Genomic DNA, 25,108 nt, shown 5'->3' with positions numbered 1-25,108 from the left:
TTATACAGAAGAGCCACGAGCAAGTATGCAAGCAGCTGTGCGCTGTAAAAACATGGGAGGGAGAAGACACACAAACCTGCATGTACAACAGCAGCAGTTCAGCAAAGTCAGGGCCTCTCTGTTAGCTCAACAAAACCTTTGGAGGTTTTTTCCCAACAAAGTCCAACTGAACGCTGCCTAGACTGTATATAAAAGATGGGCATGTGGCTAGCTGTAGTGAGGTGCAGAAGTCCCATAAACCTGCATTGTTGCTGATGACCACCAGGGGGCGACTCCTGTGTTCGCATGTAGACTGTGGGAGAAACAAAAATCAATCAGTCAATCATGAGTGTATTTCACTTTTCATGCAGGTGACTGCAGCTCAAAGTGCTTCACAGATGACTGAGAAGCAAAATCATAAAACTGTAATAAAACAAAGCAAACAGCATATGGTGAAAAGCAATTTACAGTCATTTAAGCTGCTTTCAGCTCCTGAAGATTCTCAAGGGTCACCCCGGTGGCTCCCTCCATATTTGATTTGACAGATTTTCCTAAACAGACAAATTATTAAATAATTAAAATGAGATTCAAATTAACCTAAAAGTCCAAAAACAGCAGGTCAAATAAATGATGTCAAGAAAATGTCGCCACCACAGGACATTACCTCCCCGCAGCATTTAGCTACCCTACTTCTTACATTATGCCATAACAAGCAATACAAGTGTGAGGTCACACACTGACACAAATCTTTATTCTAAAGAAGACACACACACACACACACACACACACACACACACACACACGCTTTCTTTTACTGTTTGACTCTGGACAGCTGTTCTGCTGTAGAACTGGAGGCCACAGCGCTGCAGGTCTGATGCTCATCGCTGCTTTGGTTACATGCTGAAGGCTCTCGCTGCTCAGTGTTAACATCACACGTCTTCGCTTTGTGTCGGCCTGCTGTCTCTGAAGACGCTTTCTAAGAGTCGGTGTCCTGTTTGCAATTTGTCTTCTTGTCCTCTTGAACAATAGAAATCAGAGTTCATATCTCCGCTCCTCTGAAACAGCAAACCACGCCTTCATTTCCCCCCTCGGAAACTGAAGTCAGCTGATTGTAGTGTGAGTGCAGGAATAAATATGGGTTCATCTTTGGTCAAACTTCCACGTCCTGCAGAAGAAAGAACATAAAGACACAACTGTTTGCCTAGTAACTGTATCCAATACAGTTATACGTAACAGTAACATGTTACTTTGTAACACTTTACACAGAGTACTGGTTACATCATAAAAAAGACGAAACTGTAGACGAGGAAAAGAAATTCAAGTAAAATAAGTCATATGTATAAAGGAAGCTTGTGAAGAGGCAGATTTGAAACACTTTCCTCGTGAGCTTATGGTCTCGGTCACTAGTTTAAATTCTCACTGAATAAAACATGATGTTCATTTTCAGCTGATGTTTTACGGCAGAGCTACTAAGTGACTGACGAGTCACGAGCGCATGAGTGCGCGTAAGTGCAGTGCAACAGTCTGAAAAACCTCTGTTATATCATCTTTTCCACTACTTAAAGCTGCTATCATTATGAATATTGCCCATTTATTTATGATGAAATAGGAGCTATTCTTTTTTATTGTTCTTTTATGCGAATGGTATGACTGATTGTGTCTGTTTGTCAGCACCAAGTTCAGCCGTGCTTCTTCTCTGTAAGCTCGTGATTACGACAACAATGAATTTCATTTTATAAATCCAAAGATGACGATGAGAGAAACGCTCGCTCGAGGGTCAGAACCCCGACTCTGATGCCTGCATCTGCAGCTCTGTGTTCCCCTGTGGTCGGTGTTCTTCTGTCTCCATCTTCACATTTCCACCTGTGTCTCACCTGCTCCTCCGTCTTTGTTGCTTTGGTTTTTGTGTCTTCAAGTTTGTCCCCCGTGCTTTTATAGAGCTCATCTTTATTTTTTCACGTCTTCTTTAGTTCCTATTTTGAATAAGTTAAAAAAAAAACCAACACGCTGGTGGTGCAAATAAAGTAAGAGAGAAATGATGCAGAAACTCTTCACATTTGTGAGTCAGTATTTTTCAGTGCACTTTTTCATAGCTGCACATTAGAGTCACAAAAATGCGTTACACTGTTCTTAAAATATCATCAGGGAAAAAAACAGTTAAAAATGCATCAGCTCGGAGCTGATTGAACGGAGCAGATCAGGTGTGCACAACAGGTTACTATAGCGATCTACCTGGGTTAAAAAAGAGGCGCCTTTGTGACACTGAAGACTTTGCCTCGGGCAGGAAGTCAGCAGGAGGACAGGAGGTTACGTGACAGTTTTAGGAATGGAAGGGTGAGCAGACAGGTAATTAACGGCCATCAAACACTTGAGTTTTCGCCACTTAATGAGCACGACTGTGTTGAAAACACTCCAGATGTGTTTTAAGCCTGTGTGGAACAATTCCTCTGTACCCCGAGGAATTCTGCTAAAACAGTCGATGACAACAAGTGTTTTTGTATTAAATGAAGGAGGTGGAGGTACGGCAGTGAACATGCAGGCGTCGTGACTGGGTTTCTTTGCAATGTTTACAGGTTTTTTTTATGAAATAATGCTTTTATTTTGTTGGTATTGGATCTCTTTGGTCACTGTGACGTGGTATTTTAGGTAAAACCTCCTTCTCATCTTCAGACCTTCTCACCTTCTTCTACTGCAGAATCCAGCCACAGAGAGCAAAGTCGGAGAACTGTACTGAAATGACCTTGAACCTGCCCGGCTGATGAATATCAGGGATTACATGATAATCCAGGAGCAGAAAGGGGGGGGGGGGAAGGAAAACTAGAGAGCGCACTGGGACACAAAGAGACTGCCGAGCACGGCCGGATTAACCTCCTGAAATGCCCCGAGGCAAATGTTGGGCCCCTTCTGACCCCCCCTGTACAAAGTCAATAGGTTTATCAATGGATTAAACATTAAGTCCAGTTTTAAGATTAGTTTCCGGGCCTTTGTTCCAGTTTATTCCGGGTTTATTATCTCCTGTGGCCGGTTTGTTATATCAGAGGGGGGAGAGGAACCTCCTCTGTGTTGGACATGGATGTATACTGGGGCTCTCCCCTGTTTTGACTCCTTGCAGCTCATTTAAATGTTTGCAATGTCAAAGATTTGAGCCAGCCTTTCATTTCGTCCTGCTTGGAAACCTTAAGCTTCTTTTGCAACTTAATTTGCTGATGGTGTCGAGGCTTAACGGAGTTCAGTGGAATCGCTCCGACAGAAGAAATTAAACCAAACTCCTGGGGAATTGCTCCACTCTCTCAATTTGTGGCAAATCACCAGGGGACCCGCTCACCAGGGCAACTGATAACCCACCCTTGATTCGGCACAAACAGTCCTCTCAAACACTCGTTAATTAGCTTCTGCCTCCAAACCCTTATCAGGCCTTCCAACGTCTACTTGTAAAGGCTTGTCCTTGATTCAGAATGCAGCTGAACTGCGTTTCATTAATATGACATGTTGGTGTGAGCGATGCTTCAGCGAGCATTCAGGCTGTGGTTGAACCGCTCCCTGTCAGTCTCCTGTTTCTCATAATGGAATGAAGAAAGAGAGGAAGTCTGTGGAGCGTCTATGGAGGAAGCCCTCAGAAATGAATCAGATTATATGGGCCAGGTGTCCTTTTACTGTTACAGACTATCTGCCCTAAAGTCAGTAACCCGAGGGCTGCTTGTTTTGACCTAACAGCTTTAACATTAGCTCAGTTCCAGCTCTTCCTAATGGTATGTTTGGTTTTATATGTTAAAGGTTTGAATGGCTGTTTAAATCCCAGATACATTACAAACAATTTAAAAGAGAGAAACATGGTGCAGAATAGAAATCTGACCTGTGCCTGTGTTTCCAGCGTTGGCTGAGGCTCGTGTGCCTTCAACGTGCTGCCTTGTTCATCATCAGTCACGAGTCATCTCCAGCTTTTTATCAGCTCTGTCCATGACCAACAGTTTAAACTTTAATCACATGTTTAAGGATCTTAAAAAAACTTTATACTATAAAGGAGTTTTTTGTACTTCACTTTATGCTCCCCACAATTCAGAGACGGAAGAGGATCATACGCTACGTTATTCTGACCGTCTCATCCATCATCCGGATCACGGCAGGCTGAATTCAGTGAACCTTCTCCCAGAATCTGGAACATTTAGCGCAGGTGTGGTCGACCTGTTTGAAAGGCCAGTACACCTCACAGCGCTCCTCACCAAGGTCTGATTCTGCTTTTCAGAAATCCTCTGATGGTGAGGCTTATCACAGAAGTCCTTCTCACCTGTTGTTCAAATCTTTTGTTTACAAGGGCAGCCAATCAGAAAAGTTGCCTTAAAACAGCTTATTACACAGAAGGGATGAACTGGGGTCTGCACAAAGGCCCTGTATAATGTAGAAAAAGATTTTTTAAAAATCATGAATAATGCAAAGCTACTCTGGAGTCAAACTATAAAAATACGTTGTTTGAAATGAAAAGAATAGGCCCACATTACAGTGCTGTGTGTCAGTGGCAGAAAGCACAGACGCGTAAACCATCGGTTCAGTCCACGAACAGAATCCGAGTATTAGCGGGCCATTAAAGCCTCGCTCTCGGGTAGCACCACACTGGACAGCGTTGTTATCTGTTGGGATGAGATGCATGGTGGGATAAAGGTGATCTTCTGGGACAGCAACGGTTTGAAACGTCCCAGAGCTGTCAGAGATAAATGGAGCTGAGTCACGCTCGGAGAAACAGCAGAACAAGGACAGAATGTTTTAAAGAATAATGGAGCTCATTTAAAGTCTGGACTCTGTTTACGTTCCTGCCTCGCCCGCTCTCAGTGCACACGGTCGTAACATCGTGGTTTTTTACCCCAATATAAAGTCGCCATAAAGGAGAAAAGTCACATTATTAAACATGAAATTCACACAAACTGAGGGGAGCTCGGTTACAGACACACTGCAGGGGTCCCTCGTCGTGTCTCCTATTCACTGATTTGGAACCGGGGCAAGTCAAGAAATGGGTCAGTATTTTTTAATATTTGCTCCTATTTATACAGACTGTATGAAACATTGATGGAGCTTCTGCTAAAAGTGAAGTCAATGTGACAGTGCCAAAACCCTGCAGTTCCTCTAACAACCACCAGAGGCTCCCTCAGCGAGTCAGTCCCCATAGACTCCCGTGTTAAAACGGCCGACTTTACAGCAGAAGTAAACGCACTCACAGGCCGATAGAAAACCTGTTTTGGTCTCCATGGATAGTTCCTCCTTCTATACATGTCATTGTACCAACAGACCATCCGAGAAGTCTGAGCTCCAGTTTTGATGAGTGTAATTCTAGGATATTATTTGGATGCTACTGATTTGCAAGTATCAGAGTCTGAGCGATGGTCGGTAATGTGTCCAAAAACCTGCCAGATTTAACACAGAATGCTAAAGTTAACGCTCCGTCCACCCAGCCAGCCGCTCCTCCGGCATCTTAATGGGGAAAAATAATAATACTGGTTATTTATACTAATAAGGGTAATGAATGAAAAGATGCCACATCAACATCCAGAGGCTGAATTCAAAGACAACGTAGATCAAAATGATGCATGATGGGGGGGAATTAACGGACCATACTCCGGTCTCAGTCGCTCCTGGGTTCTTGCTCCAGCAGGAACCCAGGAGCGACTCCACCAGCCGAGAGTCTGACAGTGAGTCCAAGGATTTCATCCTGATACCTGATGGCTGTAGGGTGTCGTTGCCCATAGAGGTCGTGTGTCCCTCCATGGATATGCCACCCAGACCGTCACTGACCAACACTGAACCAGTCGTGCTGAACGATGTTACAGGCAGCATGACGTCCTCCACGCTGTCTCCAGACCATTTCACGTCTGTCACATGAGTTCAGGATGAACCTGCTGATAGGTTTGTAGCATAAACCTATTCGCTGGAACGTTAAGACAATATAATTACACTGCAAGCAAGACGCAAGTAGGCAAACTTCTTCATGGTACTCGTGCACGGGAGAGAACCGGACAGAGCGCCGTTCCTTCGCTTGACCCCAGTAGCTCTCGTCCGTCCTCCCGTAACACTGCCCTTTTATTGAGGTTACATGAATATGCATAGGTTCATTAACATACGACGTCTACATACAAACAAAGAGTACCTTGCCTGTGTGTGTGTGTGTGTGTGTGTGTGTGTGTGTGTGTGTGTGTGTGTTGCTGATCAAAGGGTCAAACATCCTTGGTCAGGAAGAGGGTAGACTAGACCCCCCCCGGTGAGGAAGTCCAGCAGTTCATCTAAACAGAAAAGCACTTAGACTAGAACAGACGTAGCTACGTTAATCCTACCATAAAACAATTAAAACAAGATGCGACCTCTTCCCGTGCTCCCAGGATGTAGGTGTGCATTCTAGTGTGGAATGCACACCAAGCCTCTGTAGCCTGTTAAAGATCACACAACTTATCACTACACAATTGATTATACACCTCTAAGCATCTATGGTTAAATATTTCTAAGCATAAATGACAATCAACAATACAAACTCTAACACCTGCTCTCGTCTCTGGAAAGCTCAGGCTACCAGTGCTGATTCTGGTATTCTTTGGCAAATGCCAATCAGGCTCCACGGTGCTGGGCAGTGAGCACAGGGTCCACTAGTCAGTGTCGAGCCCGAGTGCCGCCTCTGTAGGGTCCAGGTATCACCTTGTGCTACCAGTAGGGACACTGACCCTGGACAAATGCAAAACTAGTGAAAACAGTCACCTGTGAGATCATCCCTGCTTGGGGGTGGTCTCATTGTTGCCCCGCTCACACACCTGTTGTTGCTTTCATTACCACCAAAGCAGCTGGTCCTGACTAACAGCCTAACTGAGCAGATCCATGTCCAAGAAGTTCCACTGACTCGATGCTGGATTTAAAGTGTTCCTTTGATTTTTATATATTTCTTATATTTTTTTAACCACCTGTATTACCATGAACATGATTATCAGATCACATGTTCACAGACATGACGAATTCGTCAGTGCAGTCACAGGATGTTCTGCTGCTAAGGAACGTGGGTAATCGTGTGTGTGTGTCACAGTAAGAGGTTAACTGTCTGTCATGTTCGTGTATGAACACAGCAGGTATATAAACACCTGTACTTCCTGTCATCTTTGGTAACTGCCCACACGCTTTCTGTTGGTGCATTTGAGCCTTGCTCATTATTTTAACCCCCCCGAACTGAGTCAGATTCAACTTTGACCCCAACATTAATCCTTTCCACCTGGAGCTCCCATCCCTTCATAAGCGTGCTGCTGCTGGTGTGATGAACCGGCAGTGACGTCCTGTTTTCTACCTGAGCAGCAGGAACTGTCGACATGTCATAAACACACAGGCATGACCAGCAGCTCTGGGGATGTTTGTAGGAGAAAGGTCTTCGTGTTATTTTAGTCGCAGTACATTCCCACGCTTTCTTTCTTTTCTTTTCCTTTTTTTTAGAACAATGGAAAATGTCCAAAGCTTATGATGAAGCAGGATAACCATATATGACAAACTGAGTGTGTTATATGTAAAGTCATATACGTGACCTCATGTGAAATGCTGGTGGTAGTCGTGCAGGTCCAGTCCTCTGTGGCAAAATTCAGGTCTCTGAGTCCGCCTGTTGCTGCAATCACTCAGAACATGGGCTGCTTCAGATGAAACCAACCAATCATTGTCAATCACTTCATGTCACACACGCAGAGCAGCACAGCCACTTACAACCCCCCGTCGACTTCACCCACCGTCAGAGGCCAAGATTGCCACTGTAGCTCCAGTCAAGTGACCGCTGGTGATGAAGAGACCACCCATTCCTCCACAGACAAAAAAATGAGGGAACTGGGACATCTCATGGCTGAGTTAGGACGAGACCTCCGATACAGAGCCCCCCAGTTTGACTCCCAGCTGACTGTCCTCTTTATCCACATTTTCCATCTCACTATAATCACAAGCATCAAAAAATCTTTATAATAACAGAAGGAATCGAATAAAGAAAAGTGGAAACTGGAGTAACAGCAGGGATTTCAAACCAATGCTGGGAGGAGCTCAACTCATTCATGCTAAAGATCGGGGAATCCTCTATGCATGTTGTGTTTGTATTACTCCTCATTGTTAATGTGCATATACCAGTATGTGCCTTGAACGAGCATTATATCATGTAGAAGTATACGAAACAGTGAGTGCAAATGGAAAATCAATCAATCAATCAAATAGGACCAAATCACAAAGTAAAGACCTACAATAATTCAGAGAAAACCCAACAATCAGTTGAGCCCCTATGAACAAGCACTGCTGACCCCGACCCACAAACACTGACCCTGAACTTCAACAGGTAACAAACTGATGAGCAGACAGGCTGCAGCCGCGTTTCTACCTGTTCATGTTTCTACAGTAGAATCACCATGGCGACCACTTTAAACGCTGTTTGTGCTGGTTTCCATCTTTGTTACGTGCTTTCAGTTTTGTGTTCATACCTAAATACTAAGACGAAGATTGTACGTGTGCTCATTAGGATACGGATTTGAGTTGGAGTGTGGCTGCAGCCTCAGTTTATGTTGTTACATTGTGATTATGTGTCAGTGAGTTTCAGCTATTTTACAGTAACATGAAAGTAATGTAAAGAGTAACATAATGAATTACTTTGTCCTGGGAGTAATTAACCAAGCTAGTGCGTTATTTTTAAGAAAATTAATACATGTAATATTTATTACATCTACATATGTAGTAATTAGCAAAATAACAGAAACACCTCCAACATACACAAACATTTGAGGGTGCAGCATGCAACTGTTCTGCACAGATGCCAAGTGATGCTGTTTCGTGATTGTCACGGCGGGGTGCGCCGGTGTGAGGAAAGAGGTAGACCCAGATGCAGACATGGTGGAGACAAAAATAGTTTCAAAAATAAAGCGAGCCTTTATTGGCTGATTGCAGAAGAAAAACAAGGAACTAGGGAAACTAAGGAGGCTATGAACACTGTTAATAAAAAGGCTGTGACACTCAGTGAAAAAGTATGAAAAACTATGAACACTGAGTAAACTAGAAACAGAGAAACAATGGAGTAAACCTATGAAAACTGTGGTGAGGTTAACAGAGGATCTGACAACGACTGAGCAGAAACACACGGATTAAGTACACATAACAAATCATCAGGGGAAGCAGAATCACACGGGGAAAACAGCTGACAACAATTAACATAATGACAGGACAGGGGCCGTGAAGCTAAATACAATAAACAAAAAACACAAGGATCCTTCAAAATAAAACGGGAAACATAACGAGACCCAGACATGACTCGAACTAGACAAACAAAGAAAACGTGGACATGAAACATGACAGATAAACACAGAAAACTTCACACAGGGATGAGACAAATGGGAGCTTGATAAATCATGAATTAAAACTGTAACCCAGACATGACAGAATGTAACCAGATAAACTGAAATGAAACTAGACTGAAAGGAATAACAAAAACACCAAGAACTCAGAATACTGGGTCACATGACCCAGGACCATGACAGTGATGGTGGTGACTCGATGAGAGAAATCTGTAAGGAATCAAATCAATAAGTGATATTGATAATGGAATCAAAATTGCTAAATTCCTATTGATTCCCATCCCTACGATAAAACCTCTGGTAGGTCCAGGCTCAGGGAGCGTTGGCCGCATCCGAGGTAGGGGAGGTTCTTGTATAGCATTTTTTCACTTGAGCGCTCAGTCACTAGGTTGAAGAGTTATTTATCACAGAAGGTTTTTCACCTTGTAGTTCTATGTGCAGTGATAAAACCCAGTGTGATTTCATTCATGGCTGCGTTGAGACAAAAACTACATGAGAGCCAAAAGAATCAACGCGAGGCTTCGGAGCAGAAATAACTGTGTTAATGTAAAATCATTTAGTATTCACATATAGAGAAGAGAAGTGAAGAAGAGGGTGAATCTCAAGCAGATTTAAAAAAAACTAAATGCAATAATTGTATATTTAATCAAAGAAAAACTGAAGTGAATGAGTCTTTAGACAGTCACACGATGTTTGTGGTGGTTGTTCTTGTCTCTCTCCATGCTTCACAAAACCTCAGGGGGCAGTGATTAGTCAGCATCAGATAGATCAGGGTTGATTCAGGTTTTCTGATTGCATTGAATTTTTATTGATTATTGCAGTTAACGCCTGCAACCGTTACACGAACCATCTAACCTGTAGTTAAAGTAAAACTCTACATGATGTATTAGGTTACTTTAACGTGCCGTCAGTGATATAAAAACTATATAAAGAAAAAAAATTATATTTTAAAAAAGGGATAAATGAGCCAATAGAAAGATTTGTCGGGCTGAGTGTGACGAACGGATCATTTCGAGTGTCGTTGTGTTGTGGGAGCTCAGGGTTCACAGACGTCAACGCTCATCTCGTTTGATTTGTTTTTTTTAACTGTTATTTAATCGGAAGTGAAACTCTGGAGATTAACCTTCTGAACCCAGTCAGTGTGTGCTCTGGTTTTGCTCTTCAAACGTTTTCACTCACCGTCGGTTCATTTGTCAGTATAAAGACAATTAAAGATCTCTATTTAAACACAACCAACCTCGCAGAAGGAGAAAAACACAATTACAATCCGAAAATTATTTTAAAGAAGACAAATTAAAGTTAGATTTCTGTCAACACAAACAGCCACAAAGATCAGCAGCGAGGGTCTCTGTGAGCTCGTTTGGTTCACTGGTTCAGCTCTTTGTGAAGGCTGGGAGGTGGTGGCCGTCATCAGACTCTTCTGTTATATCAGCCTATCCCAGCTGACACAGGGCAGGAGGCAGGAAACGCCCTGGGCAGTCCATCACACGACATCATCAAACAATCAAAATAACTTTATTTAATGATTTTTTTAATGAAACATGCTTTTCTTTGTTGCCCGGTGGTTTGATGGTTGGAGCACTCTCCTGCAGCAGTGATAACCACTGAGCTGCTGTGCTGCCTCACATTTAAAGGACCACTCCACATATATTACATAAGCCAGTATTGCCTCAGTTACCTCTGAGCTGGGCCAACCAGGCTAAACTTAGCTAGGCCCCAAAACCACTGCAGAGAGCTCTGTTTAACGTTGTGATGTTATTATATTTATTCCAACGAACAATTTTCCAAAATGAAAAATATATTTTTTAAAAAGGTCACATCTCAGTGGGAGACGTTTCTCTAAATCCGTCTTCATGCTTCTTTTCTTTAGCGTTCCAGACAGCAGTTTCTGTTCGCATGGTGCTGCATGGCGTGCAGGTTCTCAAATATGTGACCGCACTTTTAATGAAAGCTTCTAATAAAAATGTGGTGGGGGATTTGTTGCCTCTCACTGTTTGTCCACAAGAGATGACGTGCTGTTACCCACAAACCCGAGCAGCTCTGTCGGATTCACGTGGCTGCGTGTGCAGCTGGTAACGTGCTGAAATGTAGCGCCGTTTTCCATTAATGCACTGTGTTCACACTGTAAACAGGTCGATGGGAAGCACACATTGCGTTGCCTCCCACAGCTGTGTGTGTGTGTGTGTGTGTGTGTGTGTGTGTGTGTGTGTGTGTGTGTGTGTGTGTGTCTACCTGTCTTTGAGCTGGACCTGCAGGGGCCCGGTGCTCGACCCGTATAAAAGCTTCAGGTTCGCTCTTTTCTCTCCATCTCTGACAGCATCACTATCTTTTGCTTTGTTTGGTTTCCACTCCACAGCACCTCCACCTCAGCCCGCCCACACATCCACATGCACAGCACTGACGTCGCTGACTAACACACATCACTTTTAAATGACTCCGTTTGGTTTATAACGTTCGTTGTATTTTCTCCTTCGCTGTTTGTGTTCTGATAAAAATCAAATCCTAATAATCGAGAGTTACTCTGCTGTTCTGCTGTTTCTCATGTTCAAACTGTGGATGTGCTCTAAAGGCTCAGTGTTACGGTTTCTCTTCTCGTGGACGTGCCGTTTTGTTAAAGCAGCGTTAAGGGATCCTTTTGCATCTGTGCCCTGACACATTTACAGCAAGTGACGTGAAATTAAACAGGAAGTGGAACAGAGAGGTCCCAGCAAACATAAACCAGTTTCTCCTGCCTCATAAACCTGCAAATTACAGCATGTGGTTCTCCAGCCTTGCAGCCTTCCTAACTGTGTAGGACCTCTGTCAGCTCGAGCGTTTCCCCATTACTTTTATCTCCAAAAACACCTCGGATGTCCTGGTGAAATGCAGGAGGCATCTTAGATCAGCTGCATTACAACACTGTTGTGCTATGGTAACATATCAGCACAGATGCCCCGCCTACCTGCTGTCCAAACTTTATGTATATGAGGGGAAGTTAATTAGAAGAAAGTTGTGTGGAGGGAGAGAGCTCTAAAGGAGGACGTTTCGCACAGAGGATGAACTGAGGAGCACCGAAGCCCAGATTAAGATACAGAAGGATTATTTTTAGCTGTTAATCATGCAAAGCTGGTGTAGTGCTAAAATAACAAAATATGGTGCTGAAATCAGAGGAGATGAACAGAAGAGCTTTGATTTAAAGGTGCTTATAAAAAATAAATTCCCTGTTTCACGATGTGGATGTTGTAGTGTTACCATGTCGTTTGGCCACTCTTTGTTTCTTAAAGTTAACTTTTACCTGAGTTGCCAAGAAAACTGTCCTCATGAACTGGAAAAATAAAAATAATCTTAATTCTAACCAATATAGAAATGATCTATTAGATTACATTAGTCTTGATACAGCCTCTGACACCACATCAGATCAATCGCTCTGGGCTCCTTTGATCAGCTCCATCATAGTGGGGGTGGGGGGTCATAGTTTGGTCCCACCTTGGCTGTTGTGATTGGTGTGGTGGTAGGGACAGGCTTGGGGCGTCGGGGGATTCCCCAGGAGCATCTTCCTTGGAGGGCTCAACCCGGGGTAGCGGTCACGGCCTATTAAGGGCTCTGTTGGCTCTTAGGTGACGGTTTCCTCGTGGCTGCATGCAGCGGGGCTAGGGGAGGGTCTGTGCTGACGGATGTTGGTTACTGACCTGGTAGCCTGGCTGCCTCTGGGTGGGTCCGGGGCGAGCATGGAGTTCTGGGGGTGCTCCGCCTTGGGGGCTTGGGTCCTGGTTGGTGTGTTGCCTGGGTTGTAGGCAGGTGGGTGTATGGGGGCTTAGCCTTGGCGCAAGGTGCCGCCAGTGCATCGAGCCACCTGGGGGGCTCATCAACTGGTGGGGAGGCTGTTACAGCTTTGCAGGAGGTCTCCTCTCTCCAGGAGATATAGGAGAAGTGGAGGAAGAACTCAGCCTGGGTGTCTATTGTTCTGTGTAGTCTGGGAGATGAGTGGATGATGTGGTGGGTGCAGTTTTCTCTGCAGTGGGGTCGGGCGGCGCTGCTGAACTGGGCCCCGGTCCGGATGGGCCTGGGCCCCCTTGCCCTGGTCTCTGGGCCTGGGGCTCGGTCACTCAGGCACAGCTGACTGCCGGCGGAGCTCACGGGCGCGTCACTGCAACCCCCCCTGGCTTCTGCTCCGCGGCTGCTGAGTGAGCCCTCATCTGGGACTCTCCTCAGCTCTTTCTGGGACAGTGGCGCGGCTGCCCCTCTGTTGGTCTTCCATGGTCTCTTGTGTTCTGGGGGCCTCTGGATGTCTGGAGTTTTGATCTCCTCCATACCTGCTTCATGCCCTGGAGGACGGGGCTGTGGCCCCCCCACACCCTCTAGCAGATCATTACATGAAGGAACCTTTTAAATACTCATGCTCACAGGTGTACACACGGGTGCTCACACACACAAACTACACCCTTTTTGGCTCCTACCTCAAAGCACACTGTGTGCTGTCGATCGTACGTGCTGCACAATAATGTTTAATATTTACTGTTAGATTCACATAGATCATCGTGATGATGTTGTTTATTATATTGCTCTCTTTTTGCTTGTTTTCTCTTTTTTCTTTCTCAACAGGTGATCCAGGTGATATTTGTATTTTTTGTGTGTTTGTTTTGTTGTTTTTTGTTTTTTGCCCTTTATCCCCGTCCCTCTTCCCCGCTCTTTTTCTTTCCCTCTTTCTTTCCCCAGTCAAGTCTGTCCCGTGTTTAGCAAGTGAAAATAAAGTAAACAATAAAAGCAAAGGTGAATCAAATGGACCGTTAAGGCAAGGCTGGGATGGTCCATTTGGTAAAGTAAATCCTTTGGGCACCTTTCTTTGCCTTTAGACAATAATTCTGATGACAAAAGAGCCAAACGGGACAGGCGGGAAAAAAAGAAAAAGACTTGTATCTGGGTTGTCCTACCTCTCACCTGAACCTGATTCTGACCTGAATCTCAAACAGCTCTGTAAAGTTCCTCCCTAAAAGAAATGACCCAGCATAATGTCCCTGCTTTCCATCCTGACAGTCCTCACAAAGACAGACGTACAAGCACACACACCGTTGGACAGCTCATTTGTTAAACTCGGGGAGAATGATCTGATTTCCTCTCCTCCGTCTCCTACTCGACCTTTTCCCCGTGTTTGCCAATCAGTCTCTCTCCCTCTGTTCCTCTCGTCTTCAGTCTAATTTTCTCTGCTTTATAATTTCCTCCATTGATTTTTTTGGAGGACGGCTACAGTCGAGGGAATCGGGCCAGAGCACACAGCCCGTCTCTTTTAACTGAGCTCAAACGAGGAGAAGAAATTGTGTTTTGGCTCCTCGATCGTTTCAGTTCACGAGCTCGTTCACCACAGGAGCACGTCTGACCTTGTTTCACACTGACCGGGTTTGTAAGAACTTTCCTCTCCACTTCATTCGGTGCACAATAAAGTCGTGATTAAAGTCTTATAGGGTTTTAATTGCTGTGTCCAAAATCACACTTTCCTTCTTTTGTTGGTGACTTCCAATAGTTGAGAGTACAGTAGTTCACTCCTCTGACCCATCACACTAACTGCTCACAGCAGTGACCTCCAGTTCTTCACTTTTTAAATATGTTTGGCCATAATTAAGTCCACAGATTTGGCATGTTTAAAAATCTAAAAGTTAAAACAGCCCACCTGCCTCACCTCATGTTGCTTACATCTAATCTCTTTGGCTCAAGTACATAATAAAACAGAAAGCATAAATATGTCTCCAGGGCTTATCTCAGTAATAACAATAATAACAGTGAAGCGTAAATAATATTTTTATATAGTCACACAAAAGATCACTTCCTGATGACCAGGAAAGCCGATCTAAAAATTAGCCAATGAACTAGACACAGTACACGTTCTGCATAATACAGAGAAAGCCTCCGAAGACCAAATGGATTCATCCAGTAAATCTAAAATATTATGACTAGTGCAACATTTATGGTTTGAACTGACATGGAAAAACTTGGCAGTCTAGGATTGGGTTTTATCAAAACCTGCAGTTTCTCTAACGTCCAGCAGAGGCAGCAGTGAGTCGGTCCTCATAGACTCCCATGTTAAAACTTCGCAGCTAATACAAACGTGTTCACAGCCTCATACACACACTGTTTGGACTCTATAGGTAACTTCCTCCTTTATAACACCTGTATGGAGGGAAAATGTTTTTATGCCTCACCTGGATTATAGTTTATATTATTATGGGCGTGGTCTGCTTTGACTGATAGGTGGATGGTGACACAGGTATCTGCTTCCTGTCTGAGGCTTCACCTCAGCTGTCGTGTCGCTGAACTGGACCTCTGGACTGTGTTTGTGCTGTTGGAGCCTTTAGGGGCATTTTAATGACATCATGTGACCTAGAGAGGAATGCACCGAGGTTACATGCACTAGTTTGTCAGTGTGTAGTTTGTTGGCCCTGCATCTCTTACCTTCTATTCCTGAAAGCATCAGTGTTTGGATCAATCTTGTTTTAGGGGCAGCTTGCATCCATTGTTGAGCTGCGTGCACCATTTTCATCTTTACCGGTGCAGTTACCCTAACAAGTGCTGAATCCACAAATCAGTCTCTCTTTGGTAAAAGTCTCTGAGGACCTGAGTTATCAGACCAAAGCTCTTTTAACCTGAGGCCATAGTAGAATTAGTTTGCCTTTTAACAACAGCAGCTGAATGTATGAGTAGCTCGAGTCAAGTATTTGTGTAGGTGGACTAAAGCTATCCACCTTTTTCCACAACTGAGTTATTTATGATCACTGGCAGAGGAGTGACCCCTCCCCCTTTCCTGTGGTCTACTATAATCGCTTTTGTCTTGCCAACATTCAAACCTGTTTTACGCGATTTTTCCAGGGTAGTCACATCTTCCCTGTGAAATCAGTCTCTCCCACGAGTGCTGTGCAATCTGCAAACTTCGCAGTGACCTTATTGGCCTTGTTTGCCATGCAGCCATGGGTACAGATCGAGTGCAGAAAGGGACTGGTACACCCATTCTGACTATTAGTGAAGAAGATGTATGCTGTCCACCTTACTTCTTGAAGATGCCCAGTCCAAACCTCTGTGATCTAGTCATAAAAGACAGAGATCAGACCAGTGGTGTGCAGTGACTTTTACAAAATGGCAAGCACGGGGAAAGCTGCCGGCCTCTGTGCCTACCCAGCTCCAGTCACTGTTAATGGGAGACAGATACACCCTTAAAATAGAGACAGGTACAGTTTCCTATGGGTGCAAAACAAGAAGCGCTTTCAGCAACAACAGCTGACTCCAAAACAGTGCTGTCTGAGTTTGAGGAGCAGAGAGATTGATTTACTTTGGTATGTTTTTATTTATTTTTAGATTTGAGAAGTCAAACACTGCTTGCCTTGCTGGTCCTGATGGAATGCCACTGGTTTACACTGAGAAACTTACTGACCAACATAGAGAGCTCGTCCACAAAGAGCATCCTCAGTCCTCGTATAGGTGACCCTCCCATCCATTGCCTCTGTTCTGCAGGAGGGATCATGCAGATGATGGATTCAACCAGCCCCTAAAAAACTTGCTCACTGTGGGGATAAGAGCTCTGGGTCCCCGGTCACTGAAGCTGGTCACGTTCTGTGGAAGAGGTACGCTGATAACAGATTTAAAGTAGAACAGCATAATCCAAAGGGAGGTGGAAATATTAAAAACTGTCACCTGCAAGCTGCTGAACGCAGACATTCATAACATGACCAGAAATATCGTCCAGGCCAGAAGCCTCAGCTAAGTTTGCTAAACTGCTTAATGCGCATGAGTGAAGTGCACTTCAGTGTACTTCCATCACCTGGGAGGAAGGATATTATATCACTGAGCATCCTCGTGATTATACAAAAGGCCAGCATTTGTTGCAATCATGAAGGCTCACAGTTTGTTTGTGCAGAAATTTACAGCTTCATGCTGTAAATGTGTGTGTGTTCTCACACAAACAGGCGTGTTTCCATCACTTCAAAGGACACAGCATTACATTAACATACATTTCCTGCGGACCATAAACCCAGTCTGCGCCTGACATTTGCTGTTTCTGTCTGTGACGACTTTTTGTGCATGTAAAGGAGAGCTGCGTCTGTTTAAACTGATGTTCACACAACATGAGAGGAACACACAGAGAAACAGGAGCATAGAAACAGAGCTGAAACTGGACTCCCTCAAGCTTCACGCTGGTGTAGTGTTACATTACTGTAAAATGACCCGAGTTACGATTCATAATTTATAAGAAGTACGCAGCTAATATTAAGTTTTATTCTTATTTTGATCAATTATTCTCAGCTTTTAGAAAAGCCTCAGCAGCCATGCATCTTCAGACACCCTCTTCCTCCCTATTTATCCTCATTATCAAACATGTAGTTGACATAGAAATAATATTTAGCAGGATAAAAACGTTGTTGAGCTTCAGAGCAGCAGCTTTCTGCAGCACTGGTGGAGCTGAAAAACATCAGAATGATTATTTAAATGTGACATTTGCTATAACTGTCGAGGATTTCTGAAAACACTCTTTTTATCTTGCAACTTGTGAATTTCTGACTCTTCTCACAGATTTTCATGATGCATATTAAGCAGCCCAGCAGTGATGATCTCTGCTTCTCACCCACTTACTCCCTCTTGTGTTCTGTTGCTATTCCTGTAGAGCAGCTCTGAGTCAAAAAGTCCTGCAGGAATCAAACAGGAAAAACGCTGTTTTCATGCAACTCGTGTTGTGATGAAACAGCCGGCAGCAACCTGGAAGACGAAGCAGAGACCTGCAGCACCGACACAACGCTTTCATGCTGCAGCCGCACACAGGCCCTTCAGCCCGCTGCAAAGGATGCTCGTCCACTCAGCGCCCACGAGCGGCACTTTGGCCTCTTCCGAGGTCACGAGCAGGTCAGAAAATAACTTCCCACGACCGACTAAACTCTCAGCGCCAAACACGACACTCTGCATTGTAGTGCTTCCATCAAAGGCACTCATGGTTTCTCTTTCTGTTCCTCAGAGCTTTGTATTATTACTGTATAGTCAACCATGCTGCACATGCATCACTGGCCCAATCATCAAATAAGCTAATTTACATCATGGAGCCCTGCTCTCAAAACTGACATAGATGTAACTGTCTGTGAAACTGGATTTAAGAAAAAAGTACTTAAAGTTTGTTTTTTTTAAAGCATGTTTAGCACCAACTCCTGTCGTCTGTGGATTTGGTTTTCTCAGAGACGTCCTCCACCCATTTAATCAGGAGCTGTCAGTATTTACTCCCACACAGCAGATATCTGCAGGTTATATATTACAGATACATCTTAAAAATTAGAATACTGTGAAAGAGTTAAATATTTTGGTCACTTATTTCAGAAAGTGAATGAATAAAGGATATTTCAAACAGAAATGTCAGGCTTCTGAAAAGTACGTCCATTTCTGTCTTGATGCATGCTCAGTCATCCAGACAAGTAAAGAAAAGTCCCAGAAAGTTGATTCTGTTCATCTGGACGTTTTCAGTGGGAGAAACGTTTCGTCATCATCCAGGTGAGTCTTCAGTCTCAGCTGACTGCAGGTTTCCAACTTTAAAAACAGGACATTTGCACAATAACTGAAACCAGCCCACTGAATGAACACTGGGCTGTGAGATCAGTTCCTTGATCGTTAATATGCAAATTTTCATGGCCATTGATCAAAGACATTCATCAATGGCCATGAGTACCGTGGGGAATGGCTGCAATCACAGCATTGTAAGTTATATCCTGTCACGCACTCCAGATGTGAGGAGTAACGTGTGATTCGTAAAAATAAGGTGCGTTTGGTCTGCACAGGATAATAACCTGGGTTGTTGTTGTTATTTAAACATTTCTCTGCTTGTTTTTAAAGGAAATCCCATCTGATTTCTGTCATCATTTACTGTATTTGTCTTTATTGTTTTAGATGAAGTACTGATTAAACTGAATACCAACATTTTACTTCGTTTTTATTGTAAGAACATGAACATACAGTGTATATTTGCATGATAAACTGGCTGTGTATTGTGCTTCTGGCACGCCACTGTGTGCCTTATTTGATTGTGAAAAACTCCATGATGTAAATTAGCATTTAAATTTGCCATGAGTAGCGTTTCATTTTTCTTCATACAACAGACGGTGTGTATTTCTGTGTCTCTGTGCTGTTTACAAAAATTCTCTTTATGAAAGATCCTCAGGCTGAGACTGGGAGCAGATCACATCAGAAAGAGCTTCCGGTGTAAATGTATTTACGTCCAATGTAATTTTTTTTCTAGTAAAATACAGTTAAATATAATATATATCACTGATGTAATTTATGCATTTATTATTTGAAGCTATATTAATTCAAATTTCATGGAGTACGCTCGTCTTTTCAGATGTCTTTTTATTTATTTATTTATTGTTCAAATAAATCCACTAAAGTTTTAGAAATGATTTTAGCAATTTAGTTATTGGCTAAAGTAAGTCTTAAACCACGCCCACATGGCGTTTCGTCATACGTCTCAACGCGAACTGCGACACATGTTCTCGCGGGACTTGGCTGAAGTATAAACTCCTCCGCAGCCGCCGGTCTTCCTTTCTCTTTCTCCCCTTTAGAGGTGAAGGTGCAACAGTTATCGGTCGTCCCGAAGCCGGGTTCATCCGACACCCTCACCAACCAAGCTGAACTGAGCTCAACCTCCACAGCAGCAAAATGCCGCCCAAATTCGACCCCAACGAGATTAAAATTGGTATGTTTTGAATGTAATAAAAGCAGACGCTTTTTCACAGCCGGGATGGAGTCGCTCTCTGCCGTCTGCCTCCGCCTGCCTGGCGGCCTGCACACGGCGCTCACAAAATGGTAAAGATGGGACACGAAACGCGACGAAGAAACTCAGTTTAGGCTTTTGTTGATGTTTGTAGAATTAATGATGCCAATTGAGTAAAATATGTCAGGTCGGAGGCAGGTGTAGAGGGTAGTGTAGTGGGTAACGTGCTGACCCACGTGCAGCTAATGCTAACGTAGCATCTAATGCTAACGTTAGCCACAGTTAATTACCTTACAAATCGCTGAAGTACATTTATGAGGAAACCGTTAGTCTTCTAAAGGGTGTTAATGCAATATGGAGACCATGTTTGGACAGCTTTTAGCGATGAATAATGACGTAGTTATAACAATTGTTATGATGCTAATTTTGGGATTGCGTCAAACACTTGACGCAATGCTGCGGTTAAATCCTTTTGTACGTGAGAGCATGTACTGCTATTACAGCATTAGTGCAAACTCAATAGAGTTAGCATGTAAACTTGTAGTCTTTTAAGCCTTAAAACTACATTTCTCCAGTGGAAAGTGTAGTTTGATCAACGTGGCACAATATGGAGCTAATTTTTTTCCTAATGTGCCCCCACCCCAAGGGCTTCAGTGGGGTAAAAAGCATCCTAAAACATGTCAAAGATAGAACTGCTGAATTGACACTTATGGTTGGAGGTTACTTATGATGGGACTCTTACAGGTCCAGCTGCTGTTTATTCCTTTCAAATTCCTGATCTGCAAAAACTAAGTTGGCTAAAGCAGGTGAAGGTTTGGAAAGTAGTGTAATTTGTTGACATGTTGTGTAATTCAAAATATTGTTATATCTAGGCTTTTTATGTTGAGTGTTAGTTATGTTTGCCAGCGACATGTGGGCGAAGGAAAATGGAGGGAGTGTGAGGGTCAGCTGTTGGTACAGATGGTTCAGCTCCTGTTAATACTCATTAGATGAGAATTTTGGGGAAGCATCAGGTGTTGTCTGATCACTTAACCTCTAGGAGAACAGCTGTTTCACAGCTTCAGATGCAGCCATCTGGCTCAGGACTTGGGTTGAGGTCATCGCTTACAGTTGGGCTGTGAATGCAGGAGTGCATTTTGGCCCGTGGGTTCCTGTCTTACCCTTTATGACGGCCAAATGTGATCCATCACTACTGCGTTACCTACAACCAGGAAGCTTTAGTGTCGTGCAGATATCTGACTAATAAATGCACATCAGTTGCTACTGTAAAGGTTTCAGCCCACCTGAAATGAGATGTTTGAAGTACGAGCGCAGCTGCTGTGAGTTTAGTCAGCACAGAACTGCAGGAATTCACCAGTTTGGTCACTACCATGTCATGTTTGAGATTTCTGTGATGCAGAGAAGAACAATCAGTCACTTCATAAGTGTTTGGCATTTATTGGCCAAAAAAACCACGTAAAGTCGGTATTTACAGTGGTGACCTTTTTTCTTTCAGTTCACTGGCGTTCATTTGGCTCAGAAGCTGATATTCATATCAGCTTCTGAGCCAAATCCTGGTTTCAGTGCTCTGTCTGTGCCTCGTTGTTTTAAAATGAGCACTTTTAGGGCTTCTGCTCATTTACTGTTGTTTTAAAGACTGGCAATGCTGAAAGTCCAACTTCTTCCGAGATCCAAGACCATTTTCTGTCATGGATTCAAAAGGATCACAGAGCGGCTCCAAAATGATTAAACTAACATTTCCGGACAGGCAGAATTCCACAAACTGAGATCGGCTTCATTTGATCAGCGCGGGTGGTTTCTTAACATGTAGCTTTAGTTAGCGGTTTTATTCTGAAGCTTCAGAAATGACAGTTTTCTGTCTGTGTGCAAAGGCTTTAATGCAGTCTGTCATTTCTTTCAGTGTACATGAGGTGCACAGGAGGAGAAGTCGGCGCCACCTCAGCCCTGGCCCCCAAAATCGGACCTCTGGGTCTGGTGAGTATCAGAAAATGTGTGATTTGGATCAAAGCAGCCTCCCGCCACTATGCCCGTCTGTCCCAGTGACTGAGTATAATCCAGTGGAGGCTCAGATTGACCCAGCTTTAGGAAACAGGGCGGCCCAAAACCGATGGACCGCTCTGTGCCGAAAAGTCTGGAACACAAACTGAGACTCTGTTCCTGTTCTCAGCATGTTTGATCGTTTCAGTTTGGTTTTTATTGGTTTCAGCGTGACTGTGACAGCACTTAAGTGTTTGTTTTGCTGGTCAAATACATCTGTCAGTGACAGGGAAATCACGGCTTTAAAGATGTGTGCACAACTGTCAATATTTGCAGTCGCCTCCCACAACAGACTGTTTTAAGACAGGAAGTCCCCTCTGTCGTACCTGAGTGACTTACAGAGCGCCTCTCTCTCTCCTCACTCCAGTCTCCCAAGAAAGTGGGTGACGACATCGCCAAGGCCACCGGTGACTGGAAGGGCCTGAGGATCACTGTGAAGCTGACCATCCAGAACAGGCAGGCAGCGGTGAGTTAACCAGCGCCACCTGCAGACACACAGGCCTCGTGTGTGTGTGTCTGTGGTGATTGGTGTGTGTCTGTGGTGATTGGTGTGTGTCTGTGGTGATTGGTGTGTGTCTGTGGTGATTGGTGTGTGTCTGTGGGTTTAAAGTTTCAGTGGATGCCGTTTGTGTTGAACAGATCGAGGTGGTTCCCTCTGCGTCGGCTCTGATCATCAAAGCCCTGAAGGAGCCTCCTCGTGACAGGAAGAAGGTCAAGAACAGTGAGTGTCTCTGAACGCACGGACCGAACGCGCGAGGCTTGCTCAGGTGCTTTTTGCTCACCATAAACTCTTTTAATCTTCCAGTTAAGCACAGCGGCAGCGTGACCTTCGATGAGATCGTGGGCATCGCTCGCGTCATGAGGCCTCGCTCCATCGCCCGGGAGCTCTCCGGTAAGACCTCACAGGGAAACCTGGGTTTTTCAGGGCTGTTGATTGGCTCCTCTCCCTGACCGTCTGCTCAGCCTCCCGCCACTATGCCCGTCTATCCCAGTGACTGAGTATAATCCAGTGGAGGCTCAGATTGACCCGGCTTTAGGAAACAGGGCGGCCCAAAAACCGATGGACCGCTCTGTGCCGAAAAGTCTGGAACACAAACTAAAGTAAATCAAAGATGGCCGACTCTTGGCGCCGTCCAGGCTCAATGTTAAAAACCCGTCTCTGGGAAATGAGCCTCAAGTGTTGTTTCTAAACCTGCTGCCTGATGTTAAATATCTGTTAGTCTTTCATGTGTTTCTATTCTGGCTCATGATCATTTTTATTCCTCATCAGGAACCATCAAGGAGATCCTGGGAACCGCTCAGTCTGTGGGATGCACCATCGATGGCCGCCATCCCCATGATGTCATCGATGACATCAACAGCGGCAAAGTTGAGTGCCCATCTGAGTGAACAGGACACTGTTCCAAAAAAATAAAGGTTTTAAAAAAAACAAAAGGACTTGGACCATTTTTCCTTCTCCCAGTTTAAATAAAAGATGTCGACAGCGTTTCAGCATCTCTGATGGAACGTCGGGTTTTCAGCACCTTGGAGCCAAAATCGAGATGAATATTTGTTTAAATTTTAGTATTTATCCTTTATTGATCGAGTGACGTTAACACTGAGTTTTTCTGTATCCGAAATACAAAAAGCTTGGAAAGCGAAGCTCGTAATTCCGGGCTTCCTGCCAGTGCCGGTGGTCTCGCAAGCGTTGGTGGCAGAGAAACACTCGGCAGAGGACGGACTTCACGAACAAACCGCTTTAAACTGCTGTCAATGTCTGTCTGGATAAGTGAGGCTGTCCGCTGAGCGTCTGTGGCTCAGTTTGAACATCGAAGTACTTTTAATGAAGAAAAAAAAACTGCATGTTACAGATTTACAGCAGCTCAGCAGACTCCGCCTGTTTGTGCGCATCAGATTAAAATGCAAATTGTTGGATCAGCTGACTGTTGTCATGTGGTGCTTCAGAGTCTGTCCAGTATCAGATGTGGTGACTCCACATGAACATTAGCTTTAAACTGGTGTAAATGTGCCAAATCAAACATGCTGCGCTGCTGTGGGCAGGTGAGCCCCTGACCTCCACAGCTGTCAGATACCACAGCGTGAGTATCTGTGATCAGAGTGGAAGTACTTGTGTCTTTAAGCTTTAACGATGAATAAATACCTCTGAGGTTGGGAAGAAAATGTCCTGCAGTGATGCAGGCGTTGAAACTGCTTGTGAAGGCTCCTACAAAGGCCTCGGTCTCATTTCTAGTGTAAATGACAAATCTAAACAGCGCAAACACCCAAAAAAGGATTTGAGTATTTGGCGCCCCCGTGTGGTGTCGTCGGTTTAAAATCAAGTATGGAGCATTTCAAAATAAGAGAAATCAACACCAGGGTAGTTTTAAAAAAAAAAAAAAAACAGTTGGCTAATGCAACAACCCTAGGAAAAGTAAAAACAAACTTCATACAATAACTTCTGTATCAGTGAACTGTAGAAAAGTTGCTGGAGTTAAAATGTTAAAGTTACGTCTTCCATATAAAGTTTCTGGGGGTGACAAATAAGTCTAGTGGAAAACACAATTTCTGTCTTTATACATATTTTTTCTTTCCTGTGGGGTTTGTGTACACGTGCTGTGCAGAAGTGGAGGAAGTCGATGTGAAGGTTCCTTTTCTCCCTGATTATTTTTTCCCCTGTGACAACGTTTTGGAAACATTTATGAAATTCACACTGATCATTTGTCCTTCAATTTAAAACAAACACAAATTTCTCAGTTTGGAAATCTGATATTTTCTGTTTTTTCAATAAACATCTGTTAGGTAAATGAATATAACCTGAGCTCAGCGCACATTTATATTCAGAAGGAGAAACACTTTCAAACCTTGGAAACTTTAACTAATAGAATTAGTTTCTGGTCAGCCTGTAACCTAGTTTTACACTAAAGTCTGGGCCTCTCTCATATAAACCAATAATAATCAGCATATAAGCATTTAAGATTATATATTTATTACCTAACAAAACGCTTGGATGGCAACAGGAGCAAAAACTGCATCACCAACCTCTCATAGGGCGCGTTGAGCCGTGCTGTTAGTTCTGGAT

At 43.9% G+C, this 25,108-nt stretch overlaps 1 protein-coding gene, 1 long non-coding RNA gene and 2 other non-coding genes across 6 annotated transcripts; 3 read left to right on the top strand and 1 right to left on the bottom strand.

Moving 5' to 3' along the window:
• Nucleotides 1–64: 64 nt before the first annotated feature.
• LOC147338468 (uncharacterized) lies at nucleotides 65–3,873 on the bottom strand. Of its 2 annotated transcripts, none has more exons than XR_015130127.1 (4): nucleotides 3,833–3,873; nucleotides 795–1,144; nucleotides 448–530; nucleotides 65–292 (listed from the first exon to the last, which is right to left on the bottom strand). It is a non-coding gene; the product is annotated as an uncharacterized LOC147338468 (long non-coding RNA). The 2 variants fall into 2 exon arrangements; XR_015130125.1 differs by lacking the exon at nucleotides 3,833–3,873 and adding an exon at nucleotides 1,854–1,953.
• Nucleotides 3,874–19,834: 15,961 nt separating this feature from the next.
• On the top strand, nucleotides 19,835–23,484 carry rpl12 (ribosomal protein L12). Of its 2 annotated transcripts, none has more exons than XM_086290300.1 (6): nucleotides 19,835–19,995; nucleotides 21,914–21,987; nucleotides 22,418–22,516; nucleotides 22,690–22,771; nucleotides 22,856–22,942; nucleotides 23,321–23,484. In XM_086290300.1, the coding sequence occupies exons 1-6, from the start codon at nucleotides 19,959–19,961 to the stop codon at nucleotides 23,437–23,439; spliced, it is 498 nt and encodes a 165-aa protein (XP_086146426.1). In that variant the 5' UTR covers nucleotides 19,835–19,958; the 3' UTR covers nucleotides 23,440–23,484. The 2 variants fall into 2 exon arrangements, with proteins under 2 accessions (XP_086146426.1, XP_086146504.1); XM_086290378.1 differs by having other exon boundaries at nucleotides 19,965–20,105.
• On the top strand, nucleotides 22,028–22,155 carry LOC147338467 (small nucleolar RNA SNORA65). The gene has a single exon (XR_015130359.1). It is a non-coding gene; the product is annotated as a small nucleolar RNA SNORA65 (small nucleolar RNA).
• Nucleotides 23,017–23,145, top strand: LOC147338466 (small nucleolar RNA SNORA65). The gene has a single exon (XR_015130361.1). It is a non-coding gene; the product is annotated as a small nucleolar RNA SNORA65 (small nucleolar RNA).
• Nucleotides 23,485–25,108: the final 1,624 nt, after the last annotated feature.

The sequence above is a fragment of the Aulonocara sp. 'chitande type north' Nkhata Bay genome, linkage group LG1 (assembly GCF_057382095.1).
Source record: "Aulonocara sp. 'chitande type north' Nkhata Bay isolate Kocher_YH1m ecotype deep benthic linkage group LG1, A_spYH_male_GT1.1, whole genome shotgun sequence".
Lineage (NCBI taxonomy): Eukaryota > Metazoa > Chordata > Actinopteri > Cichliformes > Cichlidae > Aulonocara > Aulonocara sp. 'chitande type north' Nkhata Bay.
Note: the sequence above shows the minus strand (reverse complement) of the source record. Positions and strands in the feature narration are given on the sequence as shown.